Here is a 24,322-nt window from a genome sequence, read left to right as displayed (position 1 = left end):
CCCCTCAGGGACCCCAATTCCCCCCCCCAGGACCCCAACTACCCCCCCCCAACACTAATTCCCCTCCCAGGGACCCCAATTCCCCCCCCCAGGACCCCAACTACCCCCCCCCCCCCGACCCTAATTCCCCTCCCAGGGACCCCAACTCCCCCCTCCAGGACCCCAATTCTCCCCCCAGGGACCCCAGTTTCCCCCCCTAGCACCCCATTTGCCCCCCCCAGGACCCCAATTTCCCCCTCTGGGACCCCATTTGCCCCCCCCAGGGACCCCAATTCCCCTCCCCAGGACCCTGATTACCCCCCAGGAACCCCAATTCTCCCCCCAGAGACCCCAATTACCCCCCCCCAGGGACCCCAACTCCCCCCTTCAGGACCCCACTTACCCCCCCAGGGACCCCCCCTCGATAACCCCCTTCCTCCCCCCCCCCCTTCCAGGCCTGGCCCGGGCGAAATCCATCCCGACGAAGACCTACTCTAACGAGGTGGTGACGCTCTGGTACCGCCCCCCCGACATCCTGCTGGGCTCCACCGAGTACTCCACCCAGATCGATATGTGGTGAGCGCACGAGGGCCTCGCACGAGGGCTTGGGGGGCTTCACGCAAGGGCTTGGGGGCTTCACGCGGGGCTTGGGGGGGTTCACATGGGGGTCCCAGGGGTCTTGCACGGGGACTGCAGGCACCTATGTGGCTCCGGGGGGGGATTTGCAGTGGGGGTCTCGCACGAGGGTCTCGCACGAGGGTCTCGCACAAGGACCGGGAGCCTGGCACGAGGATGGGGGATAGGGCTCTGTGTCCGCCCAGGGGTCTCGCACAGGGACTGCGGGCTCTCGTGCGGGTCTAGAGGGGATTTGCAGGGGGCCTCTCGCACGAGGAGCTTGCACAAGGATCTTGCATGGGGGTGTGGGGGCTTTGCGTGGGGGTTGGGGGGCTCGCACGGGGGCCAGGATGGGGTCCAGGGGTCTTGCACGGGGAGTGCGGGCTCTCGCACGGTTACAGAGGGTATTTGCAGGGCGTCTTTCCCGCAAGGCTCTTGCACAAGGGTCTCGCACAAGGACAGGGAGCTCGCACGGGGGTCGTGACGGGACCCCGTGCCACCCCTGGGGGTCTCGCGTGAGGACTGGGAGCACTCCCGCCTGCGGGGGGCTGTTCCCGGGGTGGGGGGTGTCTCTTGCACGAGGGTCTCGGGCCTCGCACGAGGCGGGGGAGCCTCGCACGAGGGCCTGGCACGGGTGTCGCAGGGGCGTGGGCTGCATCTTCTCAGAGATGGTGACGGGGCGGCCGCTCTTCCCTGGCTCCACCGTGGAGGAGCAGCTGCACTTCATCTTCCGCCTCCTTGGTACGGGGCAAAACCTGGCGATTTTGGGCAAATTTGGGGAATTTGGGGGAGATTGGGGGGGTTGGGGGGCAAATTTAGGGGGAAATTTGGGTGTTGTGGGGAAATTCGGGGTTTTGGGGGGAATTCAGTGGGTTTTGGGTGTATTAAGGGATTGGGGCAAGTTTGGGGGATTTTGGGCAAATTTAGGGGGAAATTTGGGGGTTTGGGGGTGAATTAAGGAGTTTTAGGGTAAATAAAGGGGTTTGGGGGTAAATTAAGGGGTTTGGGGAAAATTTGGGGGAAATTCTCGGGGATTTAGGCTATATTAAGGTTTATTTGGGGCCAATTTGGGGGAAATTCAGGGGGTTTGGGGGAAATTGAGATGGTTTTGGGTAAATTAAGGGGTTTGGGACAAATCTGGGGAGTTGGGGAAATGCTGGGGGTTTGGGGTAAATTTGGGCTGTTTTGGGGGAATTTGGGGAAAACTGGGGAATTTAGGGTAAATTAAAAGGGTTTTGGGCAAATTTGGGGCAAATTTGGGTGGTTTGGGGGAAATCTAGGGATTTGGGGTAAATTAAGTACTTTGGGGCAAATTTGGGGGATTTTGGGCAAATTTTTTGGGAAATTTTGGAAGTTTGGGAGAAATTGGGGTGAATTTTGGGGAGATTTGGAGGGTTGGGGCAAATTTCGGGGACCTTGGGGTGAAATAAAGGGGTTTGGGGGGTGAATAAAAGGGGTTTTGGGGGGTAAATAAAGGGGATTTGGGGCAAATAAAGGCATTTGGGGGCAAATTAAGGGGGTTTGGAGTAAAGGGGATTTGGGGCAAATTTGGGGGGTTTGGGGGCAATTTGGGGGGGTCCCTGGACTTGGGTGGGGATGCCTTGGGATTGGGGGGGGTCCAAGATGGGTGGGGCTGGGGGGGAGGCTGGAGTCACTGGGGGGGTCAGGGGTCACTTGGGGGGGCTCTGGTGGGACTTGGGGGTCGCAGGGGGGGTTTTGGGGGTCCCCCCCCCGTGACCCGCTCCCCTGTGACCCCCCCCCAGGGACCCCGACAGAGGAGACGTGGCCGGGGATCGGGGCCAACGCCGAATTCCGGGCCCACAAGTACCCCCCGTACCCCCCCGAGGGGCTGCTGCACCACGCCCCACGGTCTGCCCCACGGATGGGGGGGCTGCCCCATAGCGGGGGGAGGGGAAGTTGCCCCATAGCGGGGGGAGGGTGACCCATAGTTGGGGGGGGGGGGGGAGTTGCCCCATAGCGGGGACGATTTGCCCCATAGCGGGGGGGTGACCCATAGCGGAGAGGGTTTGCCCAATGCGGGGGGGGCTGCCCCATAACGAGGGGGGGCTGCCCCATCGTGGGAGGGTGCCCCATAGCGGGGGGGGGGAGCTGCCCCATAGCGGGTGGTAGTTGCCCCATAGTGGGGTGGTAGTTGCCCCATAGTGGGTGGTAGTTGCCCCATAGGGGGGTGTTTGCCCCATAGGGGGGCGGATCTGCCCCATAGCGGGGGTTGGGGGCTACCTGACCCCTCCTCCCCCCCCCCCACCAGGCTGGACCACGATGGCGCCGACCTGCTGGGCCAACTGCTGCAGGTGAGGAGGGGCGGGGCCGCTGCTCGCCCCGCCCCTGCCACGTGCTACCACCCCACCCTCCATGGCCCCACCCCCTCGCCCCAAGATCCACCCCCTCGCTGCCCCCCACCCCCAAACGGTGGATGCTCACTGTGGCCACGCCCCACTTCCCCCCGGGAGGGCGTGGCTTCCCAATCCCATCCCCCATGGGCGTGGCATAAGCCGCTCCCATATGGGCGGGGCTTAAACCCTGCCCTGGGGTGGGGGGGCGACACACCCTGCCCGCATTGGGAGGGGGATGCCACGTGATGGGGCGGGGATTGTTGGGGCCACGCCCACAAGGGGGAGGGGGCGTGTCCCCACCCCTTGTGGGCGTGTCCTGACGGGGTGGGCGGGGCAGTTCGAGGGGCGGCGGCGGCTGCCGGCGGCGGAGGCGATGGCCCACCCCTTCTTCGCCTGCCTGGGGCCCCGCGTCACCACCCTGCCGGACAGTGAGTGGGCGGGGCCTGGGGAAGGGGGCGGGGCTTATGGGAGGAGGGGCGGGGCTTGTGGGAGGCGGGGCATCAAGCAGGCAAAGCCTTGATGGGGGTGGGTGGGTGTTGCAGTGGAGGTGTGGGCGGAGCTGGGGTGTGCATGCTTTCGAGGGGGGTGTGGTTTTGAGTGGGCGGGGTTTGAAGTGGGTGGGGCTTCGTGGGTGAGGGTTTGGAGGGGGTGGAGCTACAGTGGTGGGCGGGGCAGGGCGGGGCTTTGTCAGGGACCTGCGTTCTGGGGGCAGATTCTGGAAGGGGCGGGGCTTCACGGGGCGGGGAGGAGCCCATTGGTGGGGCAGGCTGGCAGTGGGAGGTGCTTTAGGGGGCGAGGCTTAGCTACGGGTGGGCGGGGCCCCGGGAGGGGCGGGGCTTTATCACCCATTTAGGGGTTCCGCTTGGGCATGGGAAGACCTATGCAAATAGGTGGGGTGTGGCTTTGTCCGGTGGGGAGGGGCTTGGGGTAGGGCCACACCCCCCTTCAGCATGACCACGCCCCCCTTTGACGCGAAGCCACGCCCCCCAGCCACCTCCATCTTCGCGCTGAAGGAGATCCAGCTGCAGAAGGAGCCGGGGCTGCGCTCGGCCTCCCTGCCCCCCCCCGGTCAGCACCCCCAAACCCGGGGACCCTCCCCCCAAATCTGGGGACCCCCTCCCCGGTCCAGACCCCCCCCCCAAAACCTGGGGACCCCCCCAAAACACGAGGACCCCCCCCCCCAAATCCAGAACCCCCCTTTCCAAAATCTGGGGGACCCCCAAAACTTGGGGACCCCCCCAAATCCAGACCCCCCCCTTCCAAAATCTGGGGGACCCCCAAAACTTGGGGACCCCCCTCCAAAATCCAGACCCCCCCCCTTCCAAAATCTGGGGGACCCCCAAAACTCGAGGCCCCCTCCCCAAAACCCAGGGACACCACCCAAAATCTAGGTAACCCCCCCCTTCCAAAATCTGGGGGACCCCCAAAACTTGGGGACCCCCCCCCAAATCCAGACCTCCCCCCCTCCAAAATATGGGGGACCCCTCCTGAACCCTGGGGACCCCCCCCAAATTCTGGGCTACCTCCCTAAAACCCAGGACCCCCCCGAAATCCAGACCCCCCCCTTCAAAACCCAGGGCCCCCCCCAAAACCTGCACTCCCCCCCCAAATCTGGGGACCCCCAAAATCTAGGAGCCCCCCCTAAATCTGCACCCCCCCCCCGAATCTAGGATCTTCCGCAATCTGGGGATCCGTCCCCCTAAAACCAGGGTGTGTCCCCCCCCCAAATTGATGGGGACCCCTTGGCCCCCCCCAATTTTTGGGGTGTCCCCCCCTGACCCCCCCCCTTTTTTTCTCCCCAGGTTCCTCCGCCTTTCGGGTGCTCGACACCGAATTCTGACGCTGGGCAGGTAGGGCCCGCCCCCTTCCCCCCCAAAAATTGGGGTAACCCCCCCCCAAATTGGGGTACCCCCCCCCAAAAAATGGGGATGCTCCCCCCATGGGACCCCCCCCATCCTCCCCCCCCCCGAAATTGAGGAGCAGCCCCCCCAAAAAAAGAGAAAATCCCTCAAATATGGGGAACACCCCCCCAAAAAAATGAACCTCTCCCCCTCGAAATGGGGGAACCCCAAAATTTTGCGGACCCCCCCCCCCAAAAATGGGCGCAGTCTCTTTAAAAGGGGGGGGTCCCTTCCAAAATAGGGAGCACCCCCAAAATGGGGACTGCCCCCCAAATGGGGACCCCCCCCAATTAAATGGAGGGACCAGACCCCCCCCAAAATGTGAAGGCTCCCCCCCCCCCCAGTTTGGGGTGCCCCCCAAATCTGGGACCCCCCCCAAAATTGGTACCTTGCCCATAGAAGAGCCCCCCCCCCCAAAAAATAGGGGAGCTCCCCAAAATGGAGGACTCCTAAAAAACAGGGGGGGGTCCCTAAAATGGACACCCCAAAAAATGGGGGGGTGTTTAAATTTGGGGGGGGGTCATCTGTTTTGGGGGACCCCCCCCTTAACCCTTTCCTCTCCCCACAGCCCATGGACTGCTGCTGCGACCCCCCCGCCCCACCTGGGACACCCCAAAAGTGTGTGTGGGGGGGGGCGTTGCCCCAAAACTGGGGGAGGACACTTTAAAATTGGGGGGGCAGAGCCCCCCCAAACTGGGGGGGGGGGCACCCCTGAACTTTAACTACAGCCCCCCCCCCCCCCAAAGAGCCACTGCTGGATTTTGGGGGGGGTGGGGTCACGTGGGACACACCCCCCCCCCCCCCCACTGTGGGGGGGCACCCCCCTATTTTTTGGGGGGAGTTCCCTCGATTTTGAGGGTGTCCCCCCCCCCCCAATTTACTTCGAGTTTTATTTTTTCAAGGCAATATTATAAATAAGAGTTTATATCTGCCCTTCCCCCCACAGGGGTGGGGCTTAGCGGGGGGGCGGGGCCACCTGGGGGGCGGTTTTGGGGTTTGGGGGGGAGTGGCGATGCCCTTTGGAGCTTACTCGGAGGTTACTCACACTTTACTCCAGGATTACTCGGGCCTTACTCGGGGTTTCTTCGCTTTCTGGAGGTGCTCCCCCGCCCCGGGTTGTGGGGGTGCCCCCCAGGGTTGGGGGAGCTTCCCCCAAGGTTACTCCCACTTTATTCCAGGGTTACTCAGGCCCAACTCCCCCTTTACTCCAAGGCAGCTCAGGCCCAGCTCTGCAGCTGCTCCTGCCCTACTCCAGCCTTACTTCGCGGCTCCTCAGCCCCTACTCGCTCGCTACTCCAGTGTTACTCAGCTCCTACTCCTTGGTTACTCAGACACTACTTAGCCCGAGGGAGCTGCACTTCCTCCCCCTAATCCTGGGTTGCTCGTGGAAGTCCTTACTTTGAGTTTACTCAGCTCTTACTTTGAGGTTCTCCAGTTCGTTATTCCTAGCCAGAGCTTACTGCAAGGTTACTCACGGGGTCCTTACCCTCAATTTACTCAGCCCTTACATTGAGGTTAGTTGGTACTTTACTGGTACTTAGAACTTAACTCTAGGGTTACTGATGGGGTTCCTTATGCTGAGCTTACTCAGCTCTTACTCTAAGGTTAATTGGTACTCTAGTTTTTGTCAGAAGTTACTCCAGAGTTACTCATGGTGTGTGTGGGGATCCTTACTCTGGGCTTACTCCACTCTTACTCCGAGGTCATGCGGTACTTCTAGCCAGAACTTACTCCAGGGTTGCTCAAAGAGGTCTTTACTCTGGGCTTACTCAGCTCTTACTTCGGGGTTGTTTGGTATGTTATTGCTACTCACAGCTTATTCCAGGGTTACTCCATGTGGTTCCTTTTCCACCCCTTTCCTTTGCCTTTGCTCTTTGCGGCAGCATTACTCAACCCTTCCTCGGAAGTTATCTGCTTGCTCCTCCATTGCTGCCCGGCTCCTTGGTGCAGCTACTCAGCCCTTACTCACCGCTTTCTGCTACTTGGCTCTCCCTATTTATCGCTTTAGTCCCAGGTTACGTCTTCCTCAAAGCCCTACTCCAGCGTTACACAAATCTTGGTCTGCCCCCCATTTTACACAGAGGTTACTCAGCCCTTAGTAACAGGTTACTTGCGTCTTAATGCTGACTTGCTCCACACTTGTAACTGGCCTTGTGTGTTGGGTCCTCAGAAGGGACTTTGGCCTTACTCAGTACTTACTCAACACTTACTCAGAGGTTACTAAGGCCTTAGTGAGCCAGCCCTGTTTAACCCCCCGGGTGGCGGCTTTTGGGGTTACACAGTGGCGCCGCCTTTGGTACTCAGCCTTTACTCGGATGATACAAAGCCCCTCTCCTGCTTATTCAGACCCATGACCCTCCTCAGCCCCTCCCTCTTTCACCTCCCCGTGCTACTTACTCTGAGGTTACTCAGTTGACCCGTGCCGTCTCTTTACTCAGAGGTTACTCGGCCTCAGCTCCAGTGTTTCCTGCTCTCCCAAGCCCTTTCTCTGAGGATACCCAACAGATACACCCCCTTGGCTGCTCGCCGTGGTATTACTTACCCTTTACTCTGAGCTTACTTCACTTGCAGGGCATGCTCAGCCCATCTTCTGGGGTTCACAGTTGTTACTCAGCCCTTGCTCTTGTCAGATATCTTGAAGTAGCTTGAGGTTTGTTACATTGAAGTTACTCAGCCACTACTACAGGTCAAAACTTGCACTGAGGTTGCAAAAGTTACTCAGTATGCTGGGGTGGGGGGAGTACTCCTTCCTGCAGTGTTGCTCAGCCCTTACTCCAGGGTTACTACATACCCTGTGGCCACACAGTCATTACTCTGAGGTCAACCGTTGGTCTGAAGTTACTTACCCCTTACTCCAAGCACACCCAGCCACCACTTCTTACTCCAGGGCTACCCAATCCCCCACCACGAGGCTACTCACAAGTTACCCCAGGGTTACTGACACTTCACCCTGAGGCTACACACTACTTTGGGGTTACACACACTTTGCACCAAGGTCACACTTCACTCCAGGGTTGCTCTGGGTTTACTCACACTTTACTGCAGGGTTACTGACACTTCACCCTGAGGCTACACACTACGGGGGGTTTATGGTTACAAACACTTTACACTGAGGCCACACTTCACCCCAGGCTTACTCACACCTTACTCTGGGGTTGCTCATACTTTACCCTGAGCCAGCATACTACTCTGTGGTTGCAGACACTTTACCCGGAGGGCACCCCCCCCCCCCGGGGTTACTCATAGCTTACTATGGGGTTACTCACCTGTCAACTCGAGGCCACGCACTTCTCTGGGCTTACAGACACTTTACACTGAGGCCACGTGTCAGTCCCGGGGTTACTCCCCCTTTACTCCGGGGTTACTACAACTCTACTCCGAGTTTACTCTCACTTTACTCCGAGTTTACTCACACTTCGAGTTTACTTGCACCTCACTCTGCCCCCTCCCCCCACCTCCCCGGCGCGTCCAGCATCGCTCAGGATTGGCCCCCTTTGCCCCCCTCCCCCGGCTCCCTATATGTACCGTGCGTGTATATATGTATATAAGGGGATGGGCGGGGTCATTTGGTTTTTTTTATATGCAGCATGAGACGCTGGTGGGCTCGGCCCCGCCCCCTATAGAGCCCATGTTGGGGGGGGGGGGGCATAGAGCCTCTATAGTGCCTGGGGGCGGGGCCTGAGTGGGTGTGCCCACCCCCCCCATGAGGGGCCCTATGGACTGTATAGGGGCTGAGCGTGCTCGTGGGGGGGGATGTATGGATGGGGGGTGGGGTGGGGGCGGGACATATAGCCCCTGTGCTGTCCGGAGGGGTTCTCCTGGGGGGAGGGGCGGGTCTATAGGGGCTCTATAGGGGGCTGGGGGGGGCCTATAGCCCCGGGGGGGGGGGGGCGGAGACCCCGTATGGGAGCCCCTATAGTGCCCCGGGGGGGGGGGGAGGGGGTGGGGTGGGGTCATATGGAGCCTATAGGTGTCCCCCCCCCCCTCCCCCCCGGGGAAGATACGTCATGGGGGGAGGGGGGGGGGAGGGAAGGGGCGGGGCCGCGGCGTTTCTCGGCTGTACGGGGCACAGACCATTAAAAAAAAAAAAAAAAAAAAACCAAAAAAACCTGCCGGGGCGGCCGGCGCCCACGTGACCCCTGTGTGACCCCGCCCCTCCCTCCCCCTTACAGGGACGCGGGAATCCGGTTAAACCCCGCCCCCCCCCAGGCACGGCGGGGGGGGCTGTACCACGTGTCTCCCCCCTTCCCCCGCCCCCCTCCCGGCCCCACAATGGTCTCTCCCGCGAGCGCGCGGGAAAGGGGGCGGGGCGGGGATCCCGCGGGCCCAGCCAATGGCGTGCCGGGTAGGGAGGGGAGGGGGCGTGGCCGGTAGATAAGGGCGGGGCGGAGCCGGGCGCGGCCTCAGTCTGGGGCCGTCGGGCGCCGCGCGGTGAGGGGTGAGTCGGCGCCGCCGCCTCCTGTCGCGATTCTCCCCCCCCCCAGCCCCCCCGCCCGCCTCTCTGTCGCGATAGTGGCGGGGCCGCAGTGCGCATGCCCCGGCGCCGGGTCTCTCGCTCCCTTCCCCTCCCCCCCCCCGCTCCCCTTCCCCCCCCCCGGGCGCGTGGCGGGGGCGGGGCGGGGCCGCGGGCGGCGGCGCATGCGCGGGGTGGGGGGGGGCGGGGAGAGGGTCGGCGCATGCGCAGAGCGCGGGGAGAAGGCGGAAGTGGGGGGCGCTTCCGGGTGGGGGGGCGCACGCGGCCGGGGAGGGTCCACGTGGGGTGACGTCATGGGGGGGAGCCCCGGGGGTGGGGGTGGGGTCCCCAATCGAGGTTGTGACGTCCTGGGGGGGGGGAGGGGCAGTGTCCCACGGGGAGGGTCCCCTCCCGGGGTAGTGACGTCACGGGGAAGCCTCCAGGATGGGGGTTTCCTCGCGTGATTGTGATGTCACTGGGGGCGGGGCGCCGCGGTTGTGACGTCAGGGGGGACCCAGTGGGGATCCCCGTAGGATGGGGGTTCCCTGTGGAGTTATGATGTCACTGGGGGGGGAACACGTGGGGGCGTTCCCCCCATCTCCCTTGTGATGTCACAGCAGGGCAGTGACGTCACAGGGAGTCTTCTAGGGCGGGGGTTCCTTCTGGAGCTGTGATGTCACTGAGGGGGATGCGTGGTGGTGGGCCCCACCGCTGTTGTGACATCAGGGGGTTCCTGCTGGCGTAGTGACGTCATAGCGCATCCCCTAGGGCAGGGGTGGTTTCCTGTGGGGTTCTGACGTCACTGGGGTGGGGGATCCGTGGCGGGACAGTGACAACATGGGGAGCTCTCTGAGACGGGGGTTCGCTGTGGGGCTGTGACATCACTGAGGAGTCACGGGGGGGGGTGGTGAGGTGTCCCCACCAGGGTAGTGACATCACACGATACCCACGTGGGACAGGGTGTGTCCCGCTGGGCTGCGATGTCATCGGGGAGCCCTGTGGAGGGGGGTTGTCTGTGAGCATTATGATGTCACAGGCGACGCAGGTGGTGTCCTCACCAGAGCTGTGATGGCGTAGGGCAGCTCTGGGCTTCCCTGCCGGATTTGTGACATCGTAGAGGACCCTGGGGGTTGTGCTAGCACAGCTGTGACATCACACAGGACCCTGGGGGTTGTGCTAGCACAGCTGTGACATCACACGGGACCCTTGGGGTTCCCCCACCGGTGTCGTGACATCATATAGGAGCCTTGGGGTTCCCTTGCTAGGGTTGTGACATCACGGAGGACCCACGCGGGGTGAGGGCTGGGTTATGACATCACAGGGGAGCCCACCGAGGCTGGGGGGGGGGGGAGGGGTCTCACCAGATCTGCAATGTCAGAATCTCCCTGGCTTGTAAAGGGGATTCCCCCCCCCCCACCCCGGGTTCTGACATCGTCTGGGGGGGTGGGGCTGCACCTGGTGACATCACACATGTGCCCCACCCAGGCATGGCGGCAGAGGAGGGGAAGCTCTTCGTGGGGGGGCTCAACTTTGACACGGACGAGCAGGGGCTGGAGCAGCACTTCAGCTCCTTCGGGCCCATCGCCGAGGGTGAGGCACCCCCCAACTGACCCCTCTCCCCCCCCCCCCCCCAAACCTTGGGGACCCCCCCCAAAACTCTAGGGACCCCCCAAAACCTCAGAACCCCCCCAAAAGCTCTTGGAACCCCCAAATCCCCCAAGGGATCCCCGGTAATCCCCCTGGGGGGGGGTCCCCAAACCCCCTGGGACCTCCCCAAATCTCCCCAGGGACCCCCAACCCCTCCAGGGACCCCCCCCCCCCCCCAAAACTCCCTAGGACCCCATTTTAGTGGGGTGATACCCACGGGTGGGGGTCTCCATCTTCTCTGGGACCCCATAGGGGTGGGGGCAGCCCTGGGGGGTGGGGGTGGGGGTTTCCCATGTTCCCTTGGGACCCCAATTTTGGATTTTAATTTATAAGATGAGGGTTGTTTTTTTTTTTTTTTGGGGGGGAAGGGGGGTGTTTCCTTTTTTTCTCTGGGACTGCACTTTGGGGGGGGGGGGGGGAGTTGCCACCCCTGGGTGGGGGTCCCGACGCACCCTGATGCCCGCAGTGGTGGTGGTGAAGGACCGGGAGACCCAACGGTCCCGCGGCTTCGGCTTCGTCACCTTCGCCAACCCCGAACACGCCAGCGACGCCATGAGGGCCATGAACGGCGAGGTGGGGGGGGGGGGGGGGGCCTGGGGGGGGGCCTTCCAGAGGGGATTTTGGGGAATTCTTGGGGTTCCCTGAGGGGGGTCTGGGGGACTCCCTAAGTGGGCGTAGGACACCCAGAAAGGGGTCTGGGGGGAACTTGGGGGTCCCTCATGGGATCTGGGGGCGTTTGAGGGGGCAGTAATGGGGTCTGGAGGGTCCCTAAAGGGGTTTGGGGGACTCTTGGGGGTCCCTAAAGGGGTCTGGGGGGGTCCCTAAGGGGGTTTGGGGGACTCTTGGGGGTTCCTAAGGGGGTCTAGGGGGGTCCCTAAAGGGGTTTGGGGGTCACTTGGGGGTCCCTCATGGGATCTGGGGGTATTAGAGGGGGCCGTAAGGGGGCCTGGGTTGGCCCTAAGGGGGTCTGGAGGGTCCCTAAAGGGGTTTGGGGGACTCTTGGGGGTCCCTAAAGGGGTCTGGGGGGGTCCTTAAGGGGGTTTGGGGGACTCTTGGGGGTTCCTAAGGGGGTCTAGGGGGGTCCCTAAAGGGGTTTGGGGGTCACTTGGGGGCCCCTCATGGGATCTGGGGGTATTAGAGGGGGCTGTAAGGGGGCCTGGGTTGGCCCTAAGGGGGTCTGGAGGGTCCCTAAAGGGGTTTGGGGGACCCTTGGGGGTCCCTAAAGGGGTCTAGAGGGGTCCTTAAGGGGGTTTGGGGGACTCCTGGGGGTCCCTAAAGGGGTCTAGGGGGGTCCCTAAGGGGGTTTGGGGGTCACTTGGGGGCCCCTCATGGGATCTGTGGGTATTTGAGGGGGCCGTAAGGGGGCCTGGGTTGGCCCTAACGGGGTCTCGAGGGTCCCTAAAGGGGTTTGGGGGACTCTTGGGGGTCCCTAAAGGGGTCTAGGAGGGTCCTTAAGGGGGTTTGGGGGACTCCTGGGGGTCCCTAAGGGGTCTGGGGGGTCCCTAAGGGGGTTTGGGGGTCACTTGGGGGTCCCTCATGGGATCTGGGGGTATTTGAGGGGGCCGAAAGGGGGCCTGGGTTGGCCCTAAAGGGGTTTAGGGGGGTCCCTAAAGGGGTTTGGGGGACTCTTGGGGGTCCCTAAAGGGGTCTGGGGGGGTCCCTAAGGGGGTTTGGGGGACTCTTGGGGGTCCCTAAGGGGGTCTGGGGGGGGTCCCTAAGGGGGTTTGGGGGACTCTTGGGGGTTCCTAAGGGGGTCTAGGGGGGTCCCTAAGGGGGTTTGGGGGTCACTTGGGGGTCCCTCATGGGATCTGGGGGTATTTGAGGGGGCCGTAAGGGGGCCTGGGTTGGCCCTAACGGGGTCTGGAGGGTCTCTAAAGGGGTTTGGGGGACTCTTGGGGGTCCCTAAAGGGGTCTGGGGGGGACCCTAAGGGGGTTTGGGGGTCACTTGGGGGTCCCTCGTGGGATCTGGGGGTGTTTGAGGGGGCTGAAAGGGGGCCTGGGTTGGCCCTAAAGGGGTTTAGGGGGGTCCCTAAAGGGGTTTGGGGGACCCTTGAGGGTCCCTAAAGGGGTCTGGGGGGGTCCCTAAGGGGGTTTGGGGGACTCTTGGGGGTCCCTAAGGGGGTCTGGGGGGGTCCCTAAGGGGGTTTGGGGGTCACTTGGGGGTCCCTCATGGGATCTGGGGGTATTTGAGGGGGCCGTAAGGGGGCCTGGGTTGGCCCTAATGGGGTCTCGAGGGTCCCTAAAGGGGTTTGGGGGACCCTTGAGGGTCCCTAAAGGGGTCTAGGGGGGTCCCTAAGGGGGTTTGGGGGACTCTTGGGGGTCCCTAAAGGGGTCTGGGGGGGTTCTTAAAGGGGTTTGGGGGACTCTTGGGGGTCCCTAAGGGGGTCTGGGGGGGTCCCTAAGGGGGTCTAGGGGGGTCCCTAAGGGGGTTTGGGGGTCACTTGGGGGTCCTAAGTGGGTGTGGGACACCCCTAAAGAGGCCTGGGGTGCACTTGGGGGTCCCTAAGAAGGTCTTGGGGGGTCTCTAACAGGGTTGGGGGGCATTTGGGGAGCCTAATGTGGGTTTAGAGGGTCCCTAGGGGGGGTCTGGGGGGGGGTCGCAGGGGTACTGGGGGGGCACTTGGGGGTCCCAAATGGGGGTCTGGGGTACTTGGGGGGTATTTGGAGGGGGTTGGGGGGCCCTGAGCCTGGTTTTAGGGGGGATGAGGGTGACCCCAACATTGTGTGTGTCATCCTCCCCCCCCCACCCCGCAGTCCCTGGATGGGCGACAGATCCGGGTGGATCACGCCGGAAAATCCCCCCGCGGCGCCCGGGGGGGCTACGGGGGGGGCCGGGCCCGGGGCCGGGGCTACGCTCGAGGTATTGGGTGGTGGAATTTGGGGTGCTTGGGGTGGGTGGGGGGTGCTGGTGGAGTTTGGGGGGGTGGGGGGGCTGGAGGGGGTCTTTGGGGGTGCTATTGAGTGGTTGGGGGGGGCAGTTGGAGGATTTGGGGGGGCTCTGAGGGGGTTTTGGGGAGCTTGGGAGGATTTGGGGGGGTTGAAAGAGATTTGGGGGGCTCTGAGGGATTTGGGGGGGGTAATTGGGTGCTTGGGGGGTTTTGGGGGGGGGCTCTTAGGGAGTTTGGGGTTTTTCCATGGAGTTTGGGGGTTTTGGGGGGGGCTTGGGAGGATTTGGGGGGGAGTGAAAGGGATTTGGGGGGCCCTGAGGGGTCTGGGGGGGTGGGGGAGTAATGGGGTGCTTGGGGGGTTTTGGGGGGGACCCTTAGGGGGTTTGGGGGGGCTTTGGGGTGACTCAGGGGTATAGAGGGGCTTTTAGGGGGAGCAGTTAGGAGAGTTGGGGGTTTGGGGGGGGGCTGGGGTGTCTTTAGAGGGGTAAGAGGGAGTTTTGGGGGAGCACAGGAAGTTTGGGGGGGGCTTTTTGGGGCACTTGGGGGTCTTGGGGGGGGCAAGAACAGGATTTGCGGGGGCCTGGGGGTTTTGGGGGGAGCCAGGAAGGGTTAATTTGGGGTGTGGGGCTTTTTGGGGGGGCTCTTAGGGGGGTTGGGGGGGGGCAGTGGAGTGTCAGATGGGTTGGGGGGGGCGGGGGGGCCTGGGGGAGTTTTGGGGGTCCCACGTGGGACTGGGAGGTTTGAGGGAGGGGTTTGGGGGGGGGCTGGGGGAGGTCTTAATGCCCCCCCATCCCCTTAAATTTTGGGGTCGTCCCCTCCCCCAGGAGGAGGTGATCGGGGCTACGGGGGCCGCTACGAGGGACGCAGCGGGGGGGGCTACGGGGGCTCCCGCGACTATGGTGGCCGGTGAGGAGGAGGGGGGGGCACCCATGGGTGCTGGGGGGGGGGGGGGATGGGTGGGTGCTGGGGGGGGGGGCCTGGGTATGCTGGAGGAGGGGCCGTGGGTGCTTGGGGGGGGAGGGGGTATCTTTTGGGTGCTTGGGGGGGCCCTGTGGGAGCTGGGGAGGTGGGCTTGTGGGTGCTGGGGGGGGGGGGCGTGGGTGTTGGGGGGGGCATGGGTGCTTGGGAGGCGGGGGGGCTTGTGGGTGCTGGGGGGGAGCTCATGGGTGCTGGGGGAGGGGGGGATCCTGGGTGTTGAGGGGGAGCTGATGGTTTTTGGGTGGTTCTGAGGAACTTGGGGGGGGGGTCCCATGGGTGCTGGGGGGGGCCACCCGTGGGTGCTGACCCCCCCCCCCCCGCCCCCAGAAACCAGGGGGGTTACGGCGAGCGCTTCCCCTCCGCTTCCTACCGGGACAACTACGACAACTGAGGTAGGGGCACGGGGGGGGGGGGGATGGGGGGGGAACCCCCCCAAAATAGGGGGGGACACCCTGGGGACCCCCCCCCGCACCCATGAGCTCCCTCCCATGAACTGGGGCCTCCTGAAAACCTCCTGTCCTTGCAGACCCCCCCCCAACCTCTCATTTTTTTGGGGGGGTGGGCACACAGGGTTTTCTGACCCCCTCAAATTATTTTGGCAGGGGGGTCCCTGACCCCCCCCCCCAATCCCTCAATTTTGAGAGGTCTGGGAGGAGTTGCTGCTTCCCTTAAATTATTTTGGGGCCCCCCCATTACATCCCCTATTTTTGGGGGGTGTGTGGAGATCTGTGAATCCCCCCTCCCCATTTTGGGGGGGGCTGTGGTGTTTCTTGATCTCCTGCTAAATTATTTGGGGGGGGTGGTTTTGGGGTTCCCCCCCCTACCATGTCCTCCATTTTGGAGGGGGAGGAGAATCACTGAGCCCCCCAAAACCCCCATTTTGGGGTCCTGTGGTGGTCTCTGCCCCCTCAAATTATTTTGGGGGGTTCTTGAGCCCCCAAACCCCCATTTGGGGAGGGGGCTACAGGGTGCCCTGCCCTCCCCAAATTATTTAGGGAGGGAATTTTGGATTGCCCCCACCGTCTCCCATTTTTTGGAGGGGGGTTGGGGTCCCTGAGCCCCCCAAACCCCATTTTGGGGGGGTTGGGGGGAGGGATGACTCCCACCCCAATTATTTTGGGATCTCTCCTTCATATCCCCCGTTTTGGGGGGGTTGGGGTCCCTGTTCCCCCCCAAACCCCCATTTTGGGGGGGGTCTCTGAGTGCCCACCCGGCCCCTCCCCCGCTGATCTCCTTCTCATCCCCAGCTTGGACCCTCGGTGCTGGATTTCGGGGGGGCCCCCGAACCCCCCCGGGGTGGGGGGGACACACTGTCCCCTCCCCCCCCGGGCCATGGATGGACGCCGAGGGGGGAGGGGGACATGGTGGGGGTGGCGGGTGGAGGGGGGGGCATGACCTCCCCCCAGTTTGTACTTCCTCAGGTCCTATTAAAGGTCAGATCCCTCCCAGGATTGTGTCTCTTCCCTGGTTTTCTCGGGGTGGGGGGCGTGTTCCTGCTCCAAGGTGGCATCTCTGGGGGCTTCGGTCCCCGTGGGGTGGCCCTGGTTGACCACAGGCTCTTCAGGGGTTTCGGTCCCTGGGGGGTGGCCCTGGTCCACCACGGGTCTTCCGTGGTGGGTTGAGGCTGTCGTGGGTGGTTCTGCTCCGCCGTGAGTTCGCTGTGGGCTTTATGATGTTGCTGTTCCATCATGGATGCTCCGGGGGCTATGGTGTTGCTGGAGTGTTGCTGGTCCACCATGGATCCTCCACAGGTTTCAGTTTCCATGTAGCGTCTTGCTCCCCCACGGGTCTTCCATGGGTTTTGGTTCTTCTAGGTTGTCCTGCTCCACCATGAGTTCTCCATGGGCTTCAGTCGCCATAGGGTGTCCCTGCTCCATCATGGGATCTCCAGGGGCTTCCGTTCTTCTTGGGTGTCCTGCTCCAAGGTGGGATCTCATGGGCTTCAGTCCCCATGGTGTAACCCTGGTCCACCATGGTTCCTCCATGGTTGGGTTGCAGCCACTGGTGGGTGTCCCTGCTCCACTATGGGTTCTCCAAGGCGTTCCTTTCTTCTGGGGTGTTGCTGGTCAACCGTTGGTCCTCCATGGTTGGGTTGCAGCTCCTCTTGGGTAGTCCTGCTCCATCTTGGGTCCTCCGCAGTTGGGTTGTAGCTGCTCCTGGATGTTTCTGCTCCACCTTGGGTTTGCGTGGGTTGAAGTTCTTCTGGCGGTGTACTGCTCCGTCATGAGTCTTCCATGGGCTTCAGTCCCCATGGGGCACCTCTGCTCCAAGGTGGGATCTCCAGGGGCTTCGGTCCCCATAGCGTCATCCTGCTCCACCATGGGATCTCCGTGGTTGGGTTGCAGCCACTCTTGGGTGTCTCTGTGGGAGAGACTGAACTGTGAACCGTTTATCTCGAGCCGTTTGTCTCTGGGATGGCTTGTTGAAGCAGGACACTCCTCTGTCCATAAGGACGATTGCCAGGCCACTGAGGCATCCAGGGAAGGAGCTGGGCCGGAGCTGGCAAAGCATGGAGGAATGTGGAGACTACCATTGTCATGGAAACTGTAGTCTTTGAGATAACGTACTGGTTTCTGGTGTTGATCACGTGAAGGTCGTGTGGTAGACGAGACCTGTAGGGTGTGAACAGTACGTATGTGCGTGCATCGGACTATGCCCTCCAAAAAACGGTGGGGACAAGCCGTGGTGTGCACCCATCCCCAAAGAGTTGAAGCCCGAGGACCAACGGGACGCCGCTGGATCCATGGTGGTGACTATTCTTGCAACTCTATCCTGACTGCTTTCTTGATTCCGGCCTTTTTCTTCCCTTCTATCCTACCGCTACTGTTTTCTATTTTTGATGATAAAAGCTGGTTTGGGTATACAGCATTTGACCTCGTTTGTGTCTTAATCTCGCTCTTGGGATCGTATCGAAACCTTCCCCAACGTTGGACTGGGACATTTAGAGTGGCATCACGGACAGGATCGCTTAAGACGAGAGTGCCGTACTGTTTCCCCAATACGTGAGACCTCTCAGGAATGTAAGGGTTGCGGGCTTACGTCGTGCTTGAAACTTTACGTGCTGCCTTCGTGCGATGACCTCTTCCCCCCTTTATACAAGATGAGCAATAGTAAAATTGCCCCTTTGGGGAAAGAAGCTTTGTTTGATTTTTTTTTTTTTTTAGAAAAACATAAAGCGTGACCCTCTGTGCCCAGGGTAGACTGGGCTCAGGGAAATTGGTGTAATCTGCAGAGTGGTGTCGATCGGGTCAGTTTACAGGACCAGTTTACAGTTGTCACTTTACAGGAAGACTCTGGAGTACGGTTGGGGAAAGGAAAAGCAGTTGTCTGTGCCGTTCTCGTGCGAGTCTGGCCGCGGCAGTGGAGGGTAGGGATTGCCACCTCGCTGCAGAATCTCAAATTACTGAATCCCTCCAAAACCTTGTTCAGTCCCTTCTGGGACAAGTGATGGGATTAAAAGAACAACTTGAAGCAGGAAAGAACCAAAAGTGAAACATTTGCAAATCGCTCTGGGGCATCGCCTGTATCTTTCCTTGTAATTGTATATCCATCGGCTTCGGAGAATCGGGGAGTCCCCTTACAGAGGAGTCATTCGCTTGGGATCCACCAACATCGTCATCGGGGACTCCTGTGTAGGCTCCAATTTTCGATCGTACATCATCTGCAGACAAGCCACCTTCTGCACACTCTCCACTAATTGATCAACAGTCCCCATAATGGCGAGGGGATCCTTAAGAGCAATGGGAAACCTGGTGGGGATTTTGAAGTCCTAAGAACAGTCTCCACCCCTCCCAAGGTGACAGCATCCCCACAAGCTCAGGACATTTTAGCGCAGAGAAAACTTTCTTCAGAGGGATGTTAAACGGACAGAATATTTCTGTGCAATAAGCAAAGAGGGTTTAACCTGCAGGAATAGGGACCAAGACCTGGGGCTAGAAAGGGGTGCCCTTCTGAAGATGAACACGGCTCGATAGAAGTGCCTTCTAGTCTTGAGTGTTCAAAGACGACCAACTCGGGGCCTTGGCAAAGAAGGGCTGCTTTTCTCTTAAATTCCAGATTCTTGGAATCCTTGGGAAGTGCCTGACAGATTTACAAGATGTTCCTAAAAGCGCTCACGTGACTGGCTGTGCTTGTCAGCAAGCAGATAGTTGGCCAGAAGGGGTGTCTATGTCAGGCACTGCAGGACAGAGTTGAGGAAGCACATAAACGTTTGTACACGGCTTTTTAGCATCTTCACATTTCATAGAATCATTTAGGTTGGAAAAGACCTTCAAGATCATTGAGTCCAACCGGCAACGATGCGCACTAAACCATGTCTTGAAGTGCCTTGTCTACACGTTTTTTTGAATACCTCCAGGGATGGTGATGCCACCACTTCCCTGGGCAGCCTGTTCCGATGACTGACAACCCTTTCAATAAATAAATTTTTTCTAATATCCAAACTAAACCTCCCCTGGCACAACTTGAGGCTGTTTTCTCTCATCCTATCGCTAGTTACTTGATACAAGAGACCAGCCCCCACCTCACTACAGCCTCCTTTCGGGTAGTTGTAGAGAGCGGTCAGGTCTCCCCTCAGCCTCCTTTTCTCCAGACTAAACCACCCCAGTTCCCTCAGCCGCTCCTCAGAAGACTTGTGCTCCAGGCCCCTGTCGTGGTTTCAGCCCAGCCGGTAACAAAGGACCACGCAGCCGCTCGCTCACTCCTCCCGCCCCCCTCCGGGTGGGCTGGGGAGGAGAATCAGAGGGGAGAAAAGAAAAAAAAAAACCCAAACCCCCAACCTCGAGGGTTGAGATAAGGGCCGTTTACTGGGACAACACAAAAAGAGAAGTTACAACAACAACGGTACTAATGAAAGAATATACAAAACGAGTGATGCACAGCGCAACTGCTCACCACCTGGAACCTGACGCTCCGCCACTTCCCCCGCCGAAAGTTGAATGCACCCCCCAGCCCGCTCCCCGTTTATATACTGAGCGTGATGGCACACGGTATGGAAGAGCTCCTTGGCTAGTTCAGGTCGGCTGTGCCCCCCCTGACCTCCCAGGTTCCTGTAAAAATGAACTCTATCCCAGCGGAACCCAAGGCAGCCCCTCACCAACTCGGTTGCCCTTCTCCGGACGCGTTCCAGCAACTCAAGGTCTTTCCCGTCGCGAGGGGCCCAAAAATGAACGCAGGGCTCGAGGGGCGGCCTCACCAGTGCCCAGCGCAGGGGCACGATCACCTCCCTGCTCCTGCTGGCCACGCTATTCCTGATACAGGCCAGGATGCCGTTGGCCTTCTTGGCCACCTGGGCACACTGCTGGCTCGTCTTCAGCCGGCTGTCGACCAGCACCCCGACGTCCTTTTCCGCCGGGCAGCTTTCCAGCCACTCTTCCCCAGGCCTGTAGCGTTGCGTGGGGTTGTGACCGAAGCGCAGGACCCGGCACTTGGCCTTCTTGAACTTCCTACGATTGGCCTCGGCCCCCCGATCCAGCCTGTCCAGATCTCTCTGTAGAGCCTCCCTACGCCTGAGCAGATCGACCTTCCCTCCCAACGTGGTGTCGTTGGCAAACTTACTGAGGGCGCGCTCGATCCCCTCATCCAGATCATTGATAAAGATATTAAACAGAACCAGCCCCAATAGTGAGCCCTGGGGAACACCGCTTGTGACCCACCTTTTCTCCTGCCTCCAGGGTTTGTCAGCTTTCTGTCAGCCACAGCTTTGCCAGATTCCCACTCGAGGCGGCTGGAGGCAGTTTTGTTCCTGCCCTGATTGACTTGTGTAGTTTTGGGCTGTCCCCATGTCCTGGTTTCAGCTGGGATAGAATTAACTGTCTTCCTAGTAGCTGGTGCAGTGCTATGTTTTGAGTTCAGTATGCGAAGAATGTTGATAACACACTGATGTTTTCAGTTGCTCAGTAGTGTTTAGACTATAGTCAAGGATTTTTCAGCTTCTCATGCCCAGCCAGGGCACCTGACCCAAAGTGGCCAACGGTGTATTCCATACCATGGGACGTCCCATCTAGTTTAGGAACTGGGAAGGGGGGGGCAGGGATTTCGCCGCTCGGGGACGGGCTGGGTGGTGAGCAATTGCCCTGCGCATCATTTGTACATTCCAATCCTTTTATTACTACTGCTGTCATTTTATTAGTGTTATCATTATCATTATTAGTTTCTTCTTTGCCTTTACTTGGAGGGGTGTCCAGTACACTTGGAATCGATTGCCCCAGGGGTGGAAACACAGCCCCACCATTTGCCATGGACTGATCCAGACTGCACTGGAAAAAGGTGAAGCTCCGGAACACCTGCAATACATTGATGACATCATCATATGGGGCAACACGGCAGAAGAAGTTTTTGAGAAAGGGAAGAAAATAATCCAAATCCTTCTGGAAGCCGGTTTTGCCATAAAAGAAAGTAAGGTCAAGGGACCTGCACAGGAGATCCAGTTTCTGGGAATAAAATGGCAAGATGGACGTTGTCAGATCCCAATGGATGTGATTAATAAAAAAGCAGCTGTGTCTCCCCCGACTAATAAAAAGGACACACAGGCCTTCCTAGGTGTCGTGGGGTTTTGGAGAATGCATATTCCAAATTACAATTTGATTGTAAGCCCTCTCTATCAAGTGACCCGGAAGAAGAATGATTTTAAATGGGGCCCTGAACAACAACCAGCCTTTGAACAAATTAAACGGGAGATTGTTCATGCCGTAGCCCTTGGGCCAGTCCGGACAGGACAAGATGTTAAAAATGTGCTCTATACTGCAGCTGGGGAGAATGGCCCTACCTGGAGCCTCTGGCAGAAAGCACCTGGGGAGACCCGAGGCCGACCCCTGGGGTTCTGGAGTCGAGGATATCGAGGATCCGAGGCTCGCTACACCCCAACTGAAAAAGAGATATTGGCAGCGTATGAAGGAGTTCGAGCCGCCTCAGAAGTGGTTGGTACTGAGACACAGCTCCTCTTAGCACCCCGACTGCCAGTGCTGGGCTGGATGTTCAAAGGGAGGGTCTCCTCTACACATCACGCGACTGACGCCACGTGGAGTAAGTGGATCGCACTGATCACACAACGGGCTCGCATAGGAAACCCCAGTCGCCCAGGAATTTTAGAAGTGATCACGGACTGGCCAGAAGGCAAAGATTTTGGAATGTCGCCAGAGGAGGAGGAGGTGACACGGGCTGAAGAGGCCCCGCTGTATAATAAACTGCCAGAAAATGAGAGGCAATATGCCCTGTTCACTGATGGGTCCTGTCGCATCGTGGGAAAGCATCGGAGGTGGAAGGCTGCTGTATGGAGTCCCACACGACAAGTTGCAGAAACCGCTGAAGGAGAGGGTGAATCGAGTCAGTTTGCAGAGGTGAAAGCCATCCAGCTAGCGTTAGATATTGCTGAAAGAGAGAAGTGGCCAGTGCTCTATCTCTATACTGACTCATGGATGGTGGCAAATGCCCTGTGGGGGTGGTTACAGCAATGGAAGCAGAGCAACTGGCAGCGCAGAGGTAAACCCATCTGGGCTGCCGCACTGTGGCAAGATATTGCTGTTCGGATAGAGAAGCTAGTGGTAAAAGTACGTCATGTAGATGCTCACGTACCCAAGGGTCGGGCCACTGAAGAACATCGGAACAACGAACAGGTGGATCAGGCTGCCAAGATTGAAGTGGCTCAGGTGGACCTGGACTGGCAACAGAAGGGTGAGCTATTTATGGCTCGGTGGGCCCATGATACTTCAGGCCATCAGGGAAGAGATGCAACATAGAGATGGGCTCGAGACCGAGGGGTGGACCTGACTATGGACACTATCGCACAGGTTATCCATGAATGTGAAACATGTGCTGCAATTAAGCAAGCCAAGCGGTTAAAGCCCCTGTGGTATGGAGGGCGATGGCTGAAATATAAATTTGGGGAAGCCTGGCAGATTGACTATATCACACTCCCACAAACTCGCCAAGGCAAGCGCTATGTGCTGACAATGGTGGAAGCAACCACCGGATGGCTGGAAACATACTCTGTACCCCATGCCACTGCCCGGAACACTATCCTGGGCCTTGAGAAGCAGGTCTTGTGGCGACATGGCACCCCAGAAAGAATTGAGTCAGACAATGGGACTCATTTCCGAAACAACCTCATAGACACCTGGGCCAAAGAGCATGGCATTGAGTGGGTGTATCATATCCCCTATCATGCACCAGCCTCTGGGAAAATTGAGCGATACAATGGACTGTTAAAGACTACATTGAGAGCAATGGGGGGTGGAACCTTCAAACATTGGGATACACATTTAGCAAAAGCCACCTGGTTAGTCAACACCAGAGGATCTGCCAATCGGAGTGGCCCTGCCCAATCAGAATTTTTACATACTGTAGAAGGTGATAAAGTCCCTGTAGTGCACATGAAAAACATGTTAGGGAAAACAGTCTGGGTTACTCCTGCCTCAGGCAAAGGTAAACCCATTGGTGGGATTGCTTTTGCTCAAGGGCCTGGGTGCACTTGGTGGGTGATGCAAAAAGATGGGGAAGTCCGATGTGTGCCTCAAGGGGATTTGATTTTAGGTGAAAATAGCCAGAATTAAACTGTATGATATTAGTTGCTATATAACCCTGCTACTGTATGTTATCATTACTATAATTGTTATATGCTATATCCATAGTACTATAGTAAGAATCACTTGGATCAAGCAAGAAAGAACTGTGATAAAACTGAGCAAAGCGCCGTAGAGGTGGAACCGGAACTGACTCCAGCATACAACAATCCAACGGTGCACACCATCCTCCTGCTGCATCAAATGTCATCTGCTCCGCACACCGCACAGAAGCCCGATTCTGCTCTACCGACTGAGAGGACTTTGCACCATCCCTTCCGCCCAGACAGACTGGTATGACAGATGGAGCCCAGAGTCGGAAACTAAATGAGCTCAACAAACATTTTATGAATGTAACCCATGAACTAAAGAACTGATATCTCTGTGTGTATATACTTTTTTATATATATATATCATTGTTCATATGTCTCAAAGGGATGGAAAGGTGGTGATGATTGATCAGAATGTAACTAAAGGTATGGGAACTGAGCATGACGTCAATGGTATAGAATAAGGGGTGGATACTGTCCTGGTTTCAGCCGGGATGGAGTTAACTGTCTTCCTAGTAGCTGGTACAGTGCTATGTTTTGAGTTCAGTATGTGAAGAATGTTGATAACACTGATGTTTTCAGTTGTTGCTCAGTAGTGTTTAGACTATGGTCGGGGATTTTTCAGCTTCTCATGCCCAGCCAGGGCACCTGACCCAAAGTGGCCAACGGTGTATTCCATACCATGGGACGTCCCATCTAGTATAGGAACTGGGAAGGGGGGGGCAGGGATTTCGCTGCTCGGGGACTGGCTGGGTGTCAGTCGGCGGGTGGTGAGCAATTGCCCTGCGCATCATTTGTACATTTCATTCCTTTTATTACTACTGCTGTCATTTTATTAGTGTTATCATTATCATTATTAGTTTCTTCTTTTCTGCTCTATTAAACCATTCTTATCTCAA

The 24,322-nt window shown here is 59.1% G+C and overlaps 2 protein-coding genes across 5 annotated transcripts in view; both read left to right on the top strand.

Moving 5' to 3' along the window:
* The window catches only part of CDK16 (cyclin dependent kinase 16), a 22,661-nt gene extending 11,785 nt beyond the window's left edge, over window positions 1-10,876 (top strand). The window contains exons 10-17 of one of the 2 annotated variants that reach the window (XM_075018646.1): window positions 435-555; window positions 1,238-1,335; window positions 2,358-2,463; window positions 2,864-2,906; window positions 3,286-3,376; window positions 3,939-4,016; window positions 4,751-4,798; window positions 10,788-10,876. In XM_075018646.1, the coding sequence (XP_074874747.1) occupies window positions 435-555; window positions 1,238-1,335; window positions 2,358-2,463; window positions 2,864-2,906; window positions 3,286-3,376; window positions 3,939-4,016; window positions 4,751-4,788 (575 nt within the window). In that variant the 3' untranslated portion in view covers window positions 4,789-4,798; window positions 10,788-10,876. Of the gene's footprint in view, window positions 1-434; window positions 556-1,237; window positions 1,336-2,357; window positions 2,464-2,863; window positions 2,907-3,285; window positions 3,377-3,938; window positions 4,017-4,750; window positions 4,799-5,417; window positions 6,680-10,787 lie in introns of those variants that run through there. The other variant, XM_075018645.1, reaches the window with a different exon arrangement.
* Window positions 9,225-24,322, top strand: RBM3 (RNA binding motif protein 3). Of its 3 annotated transcripts, none has more exons than XM_075018649.1 (7): window positions 9,225-9,287; window positions 10,788-10,892; window positions 11,416-11,522; window positions 13,704-13,809; window positions 14,662-14,743; window positions 15,143-15,207; window positions 23,443-24,322. In XM_075018649.1, exons 2-6 carry the CDS (start codon window positions 10,790-10,792, stop codon window positions 15,204-15,206), a joined length of 462 nt encoding a protein of 153 aa, XP_074874750.1. In that variant the 5' UTR covers window positions 9,225-9,287; window positions 10,788-10,789; the 3' UTR covers window position 15,207; window positions 23,443-24,322. The 3 variants fall into 3 exon arrangements, with proteins under 3 accessions (XP_074874750.1, XP_074874749.1, XP_074874751.1); XM_075018648.1 differs by lacking the exon at window positions 23,443-24,322 and adding an exon at window positions 16,063-16,281; XM_075018650.1 differs by lacking the exons at window positions 9,225-9,287; window positions 23,443-24,322 and adding an exon at window positions 16,063-16,281 and having other exon boundaries at window positions 10,790-10,892.

Source organism: Buteo buteo, chromosome 30 (genome assembly GCF_964188355.1).
Source record: "Buteo buteo chromosome 30, bButBut1.hap1.1, whole genome shotgun sequence".
Classification (NCBI taxonomy): domain Eukaryota; kingdom Metazoa; phylum Chordata; class Aves; order Accipitriformes; family Accipitridae; genus Buteo; species Buteo buteo.
Note: the sequence above shows the minus strand (reverse complement) of the source record. Positions and strands in the feature narration are given on the sequence as shown.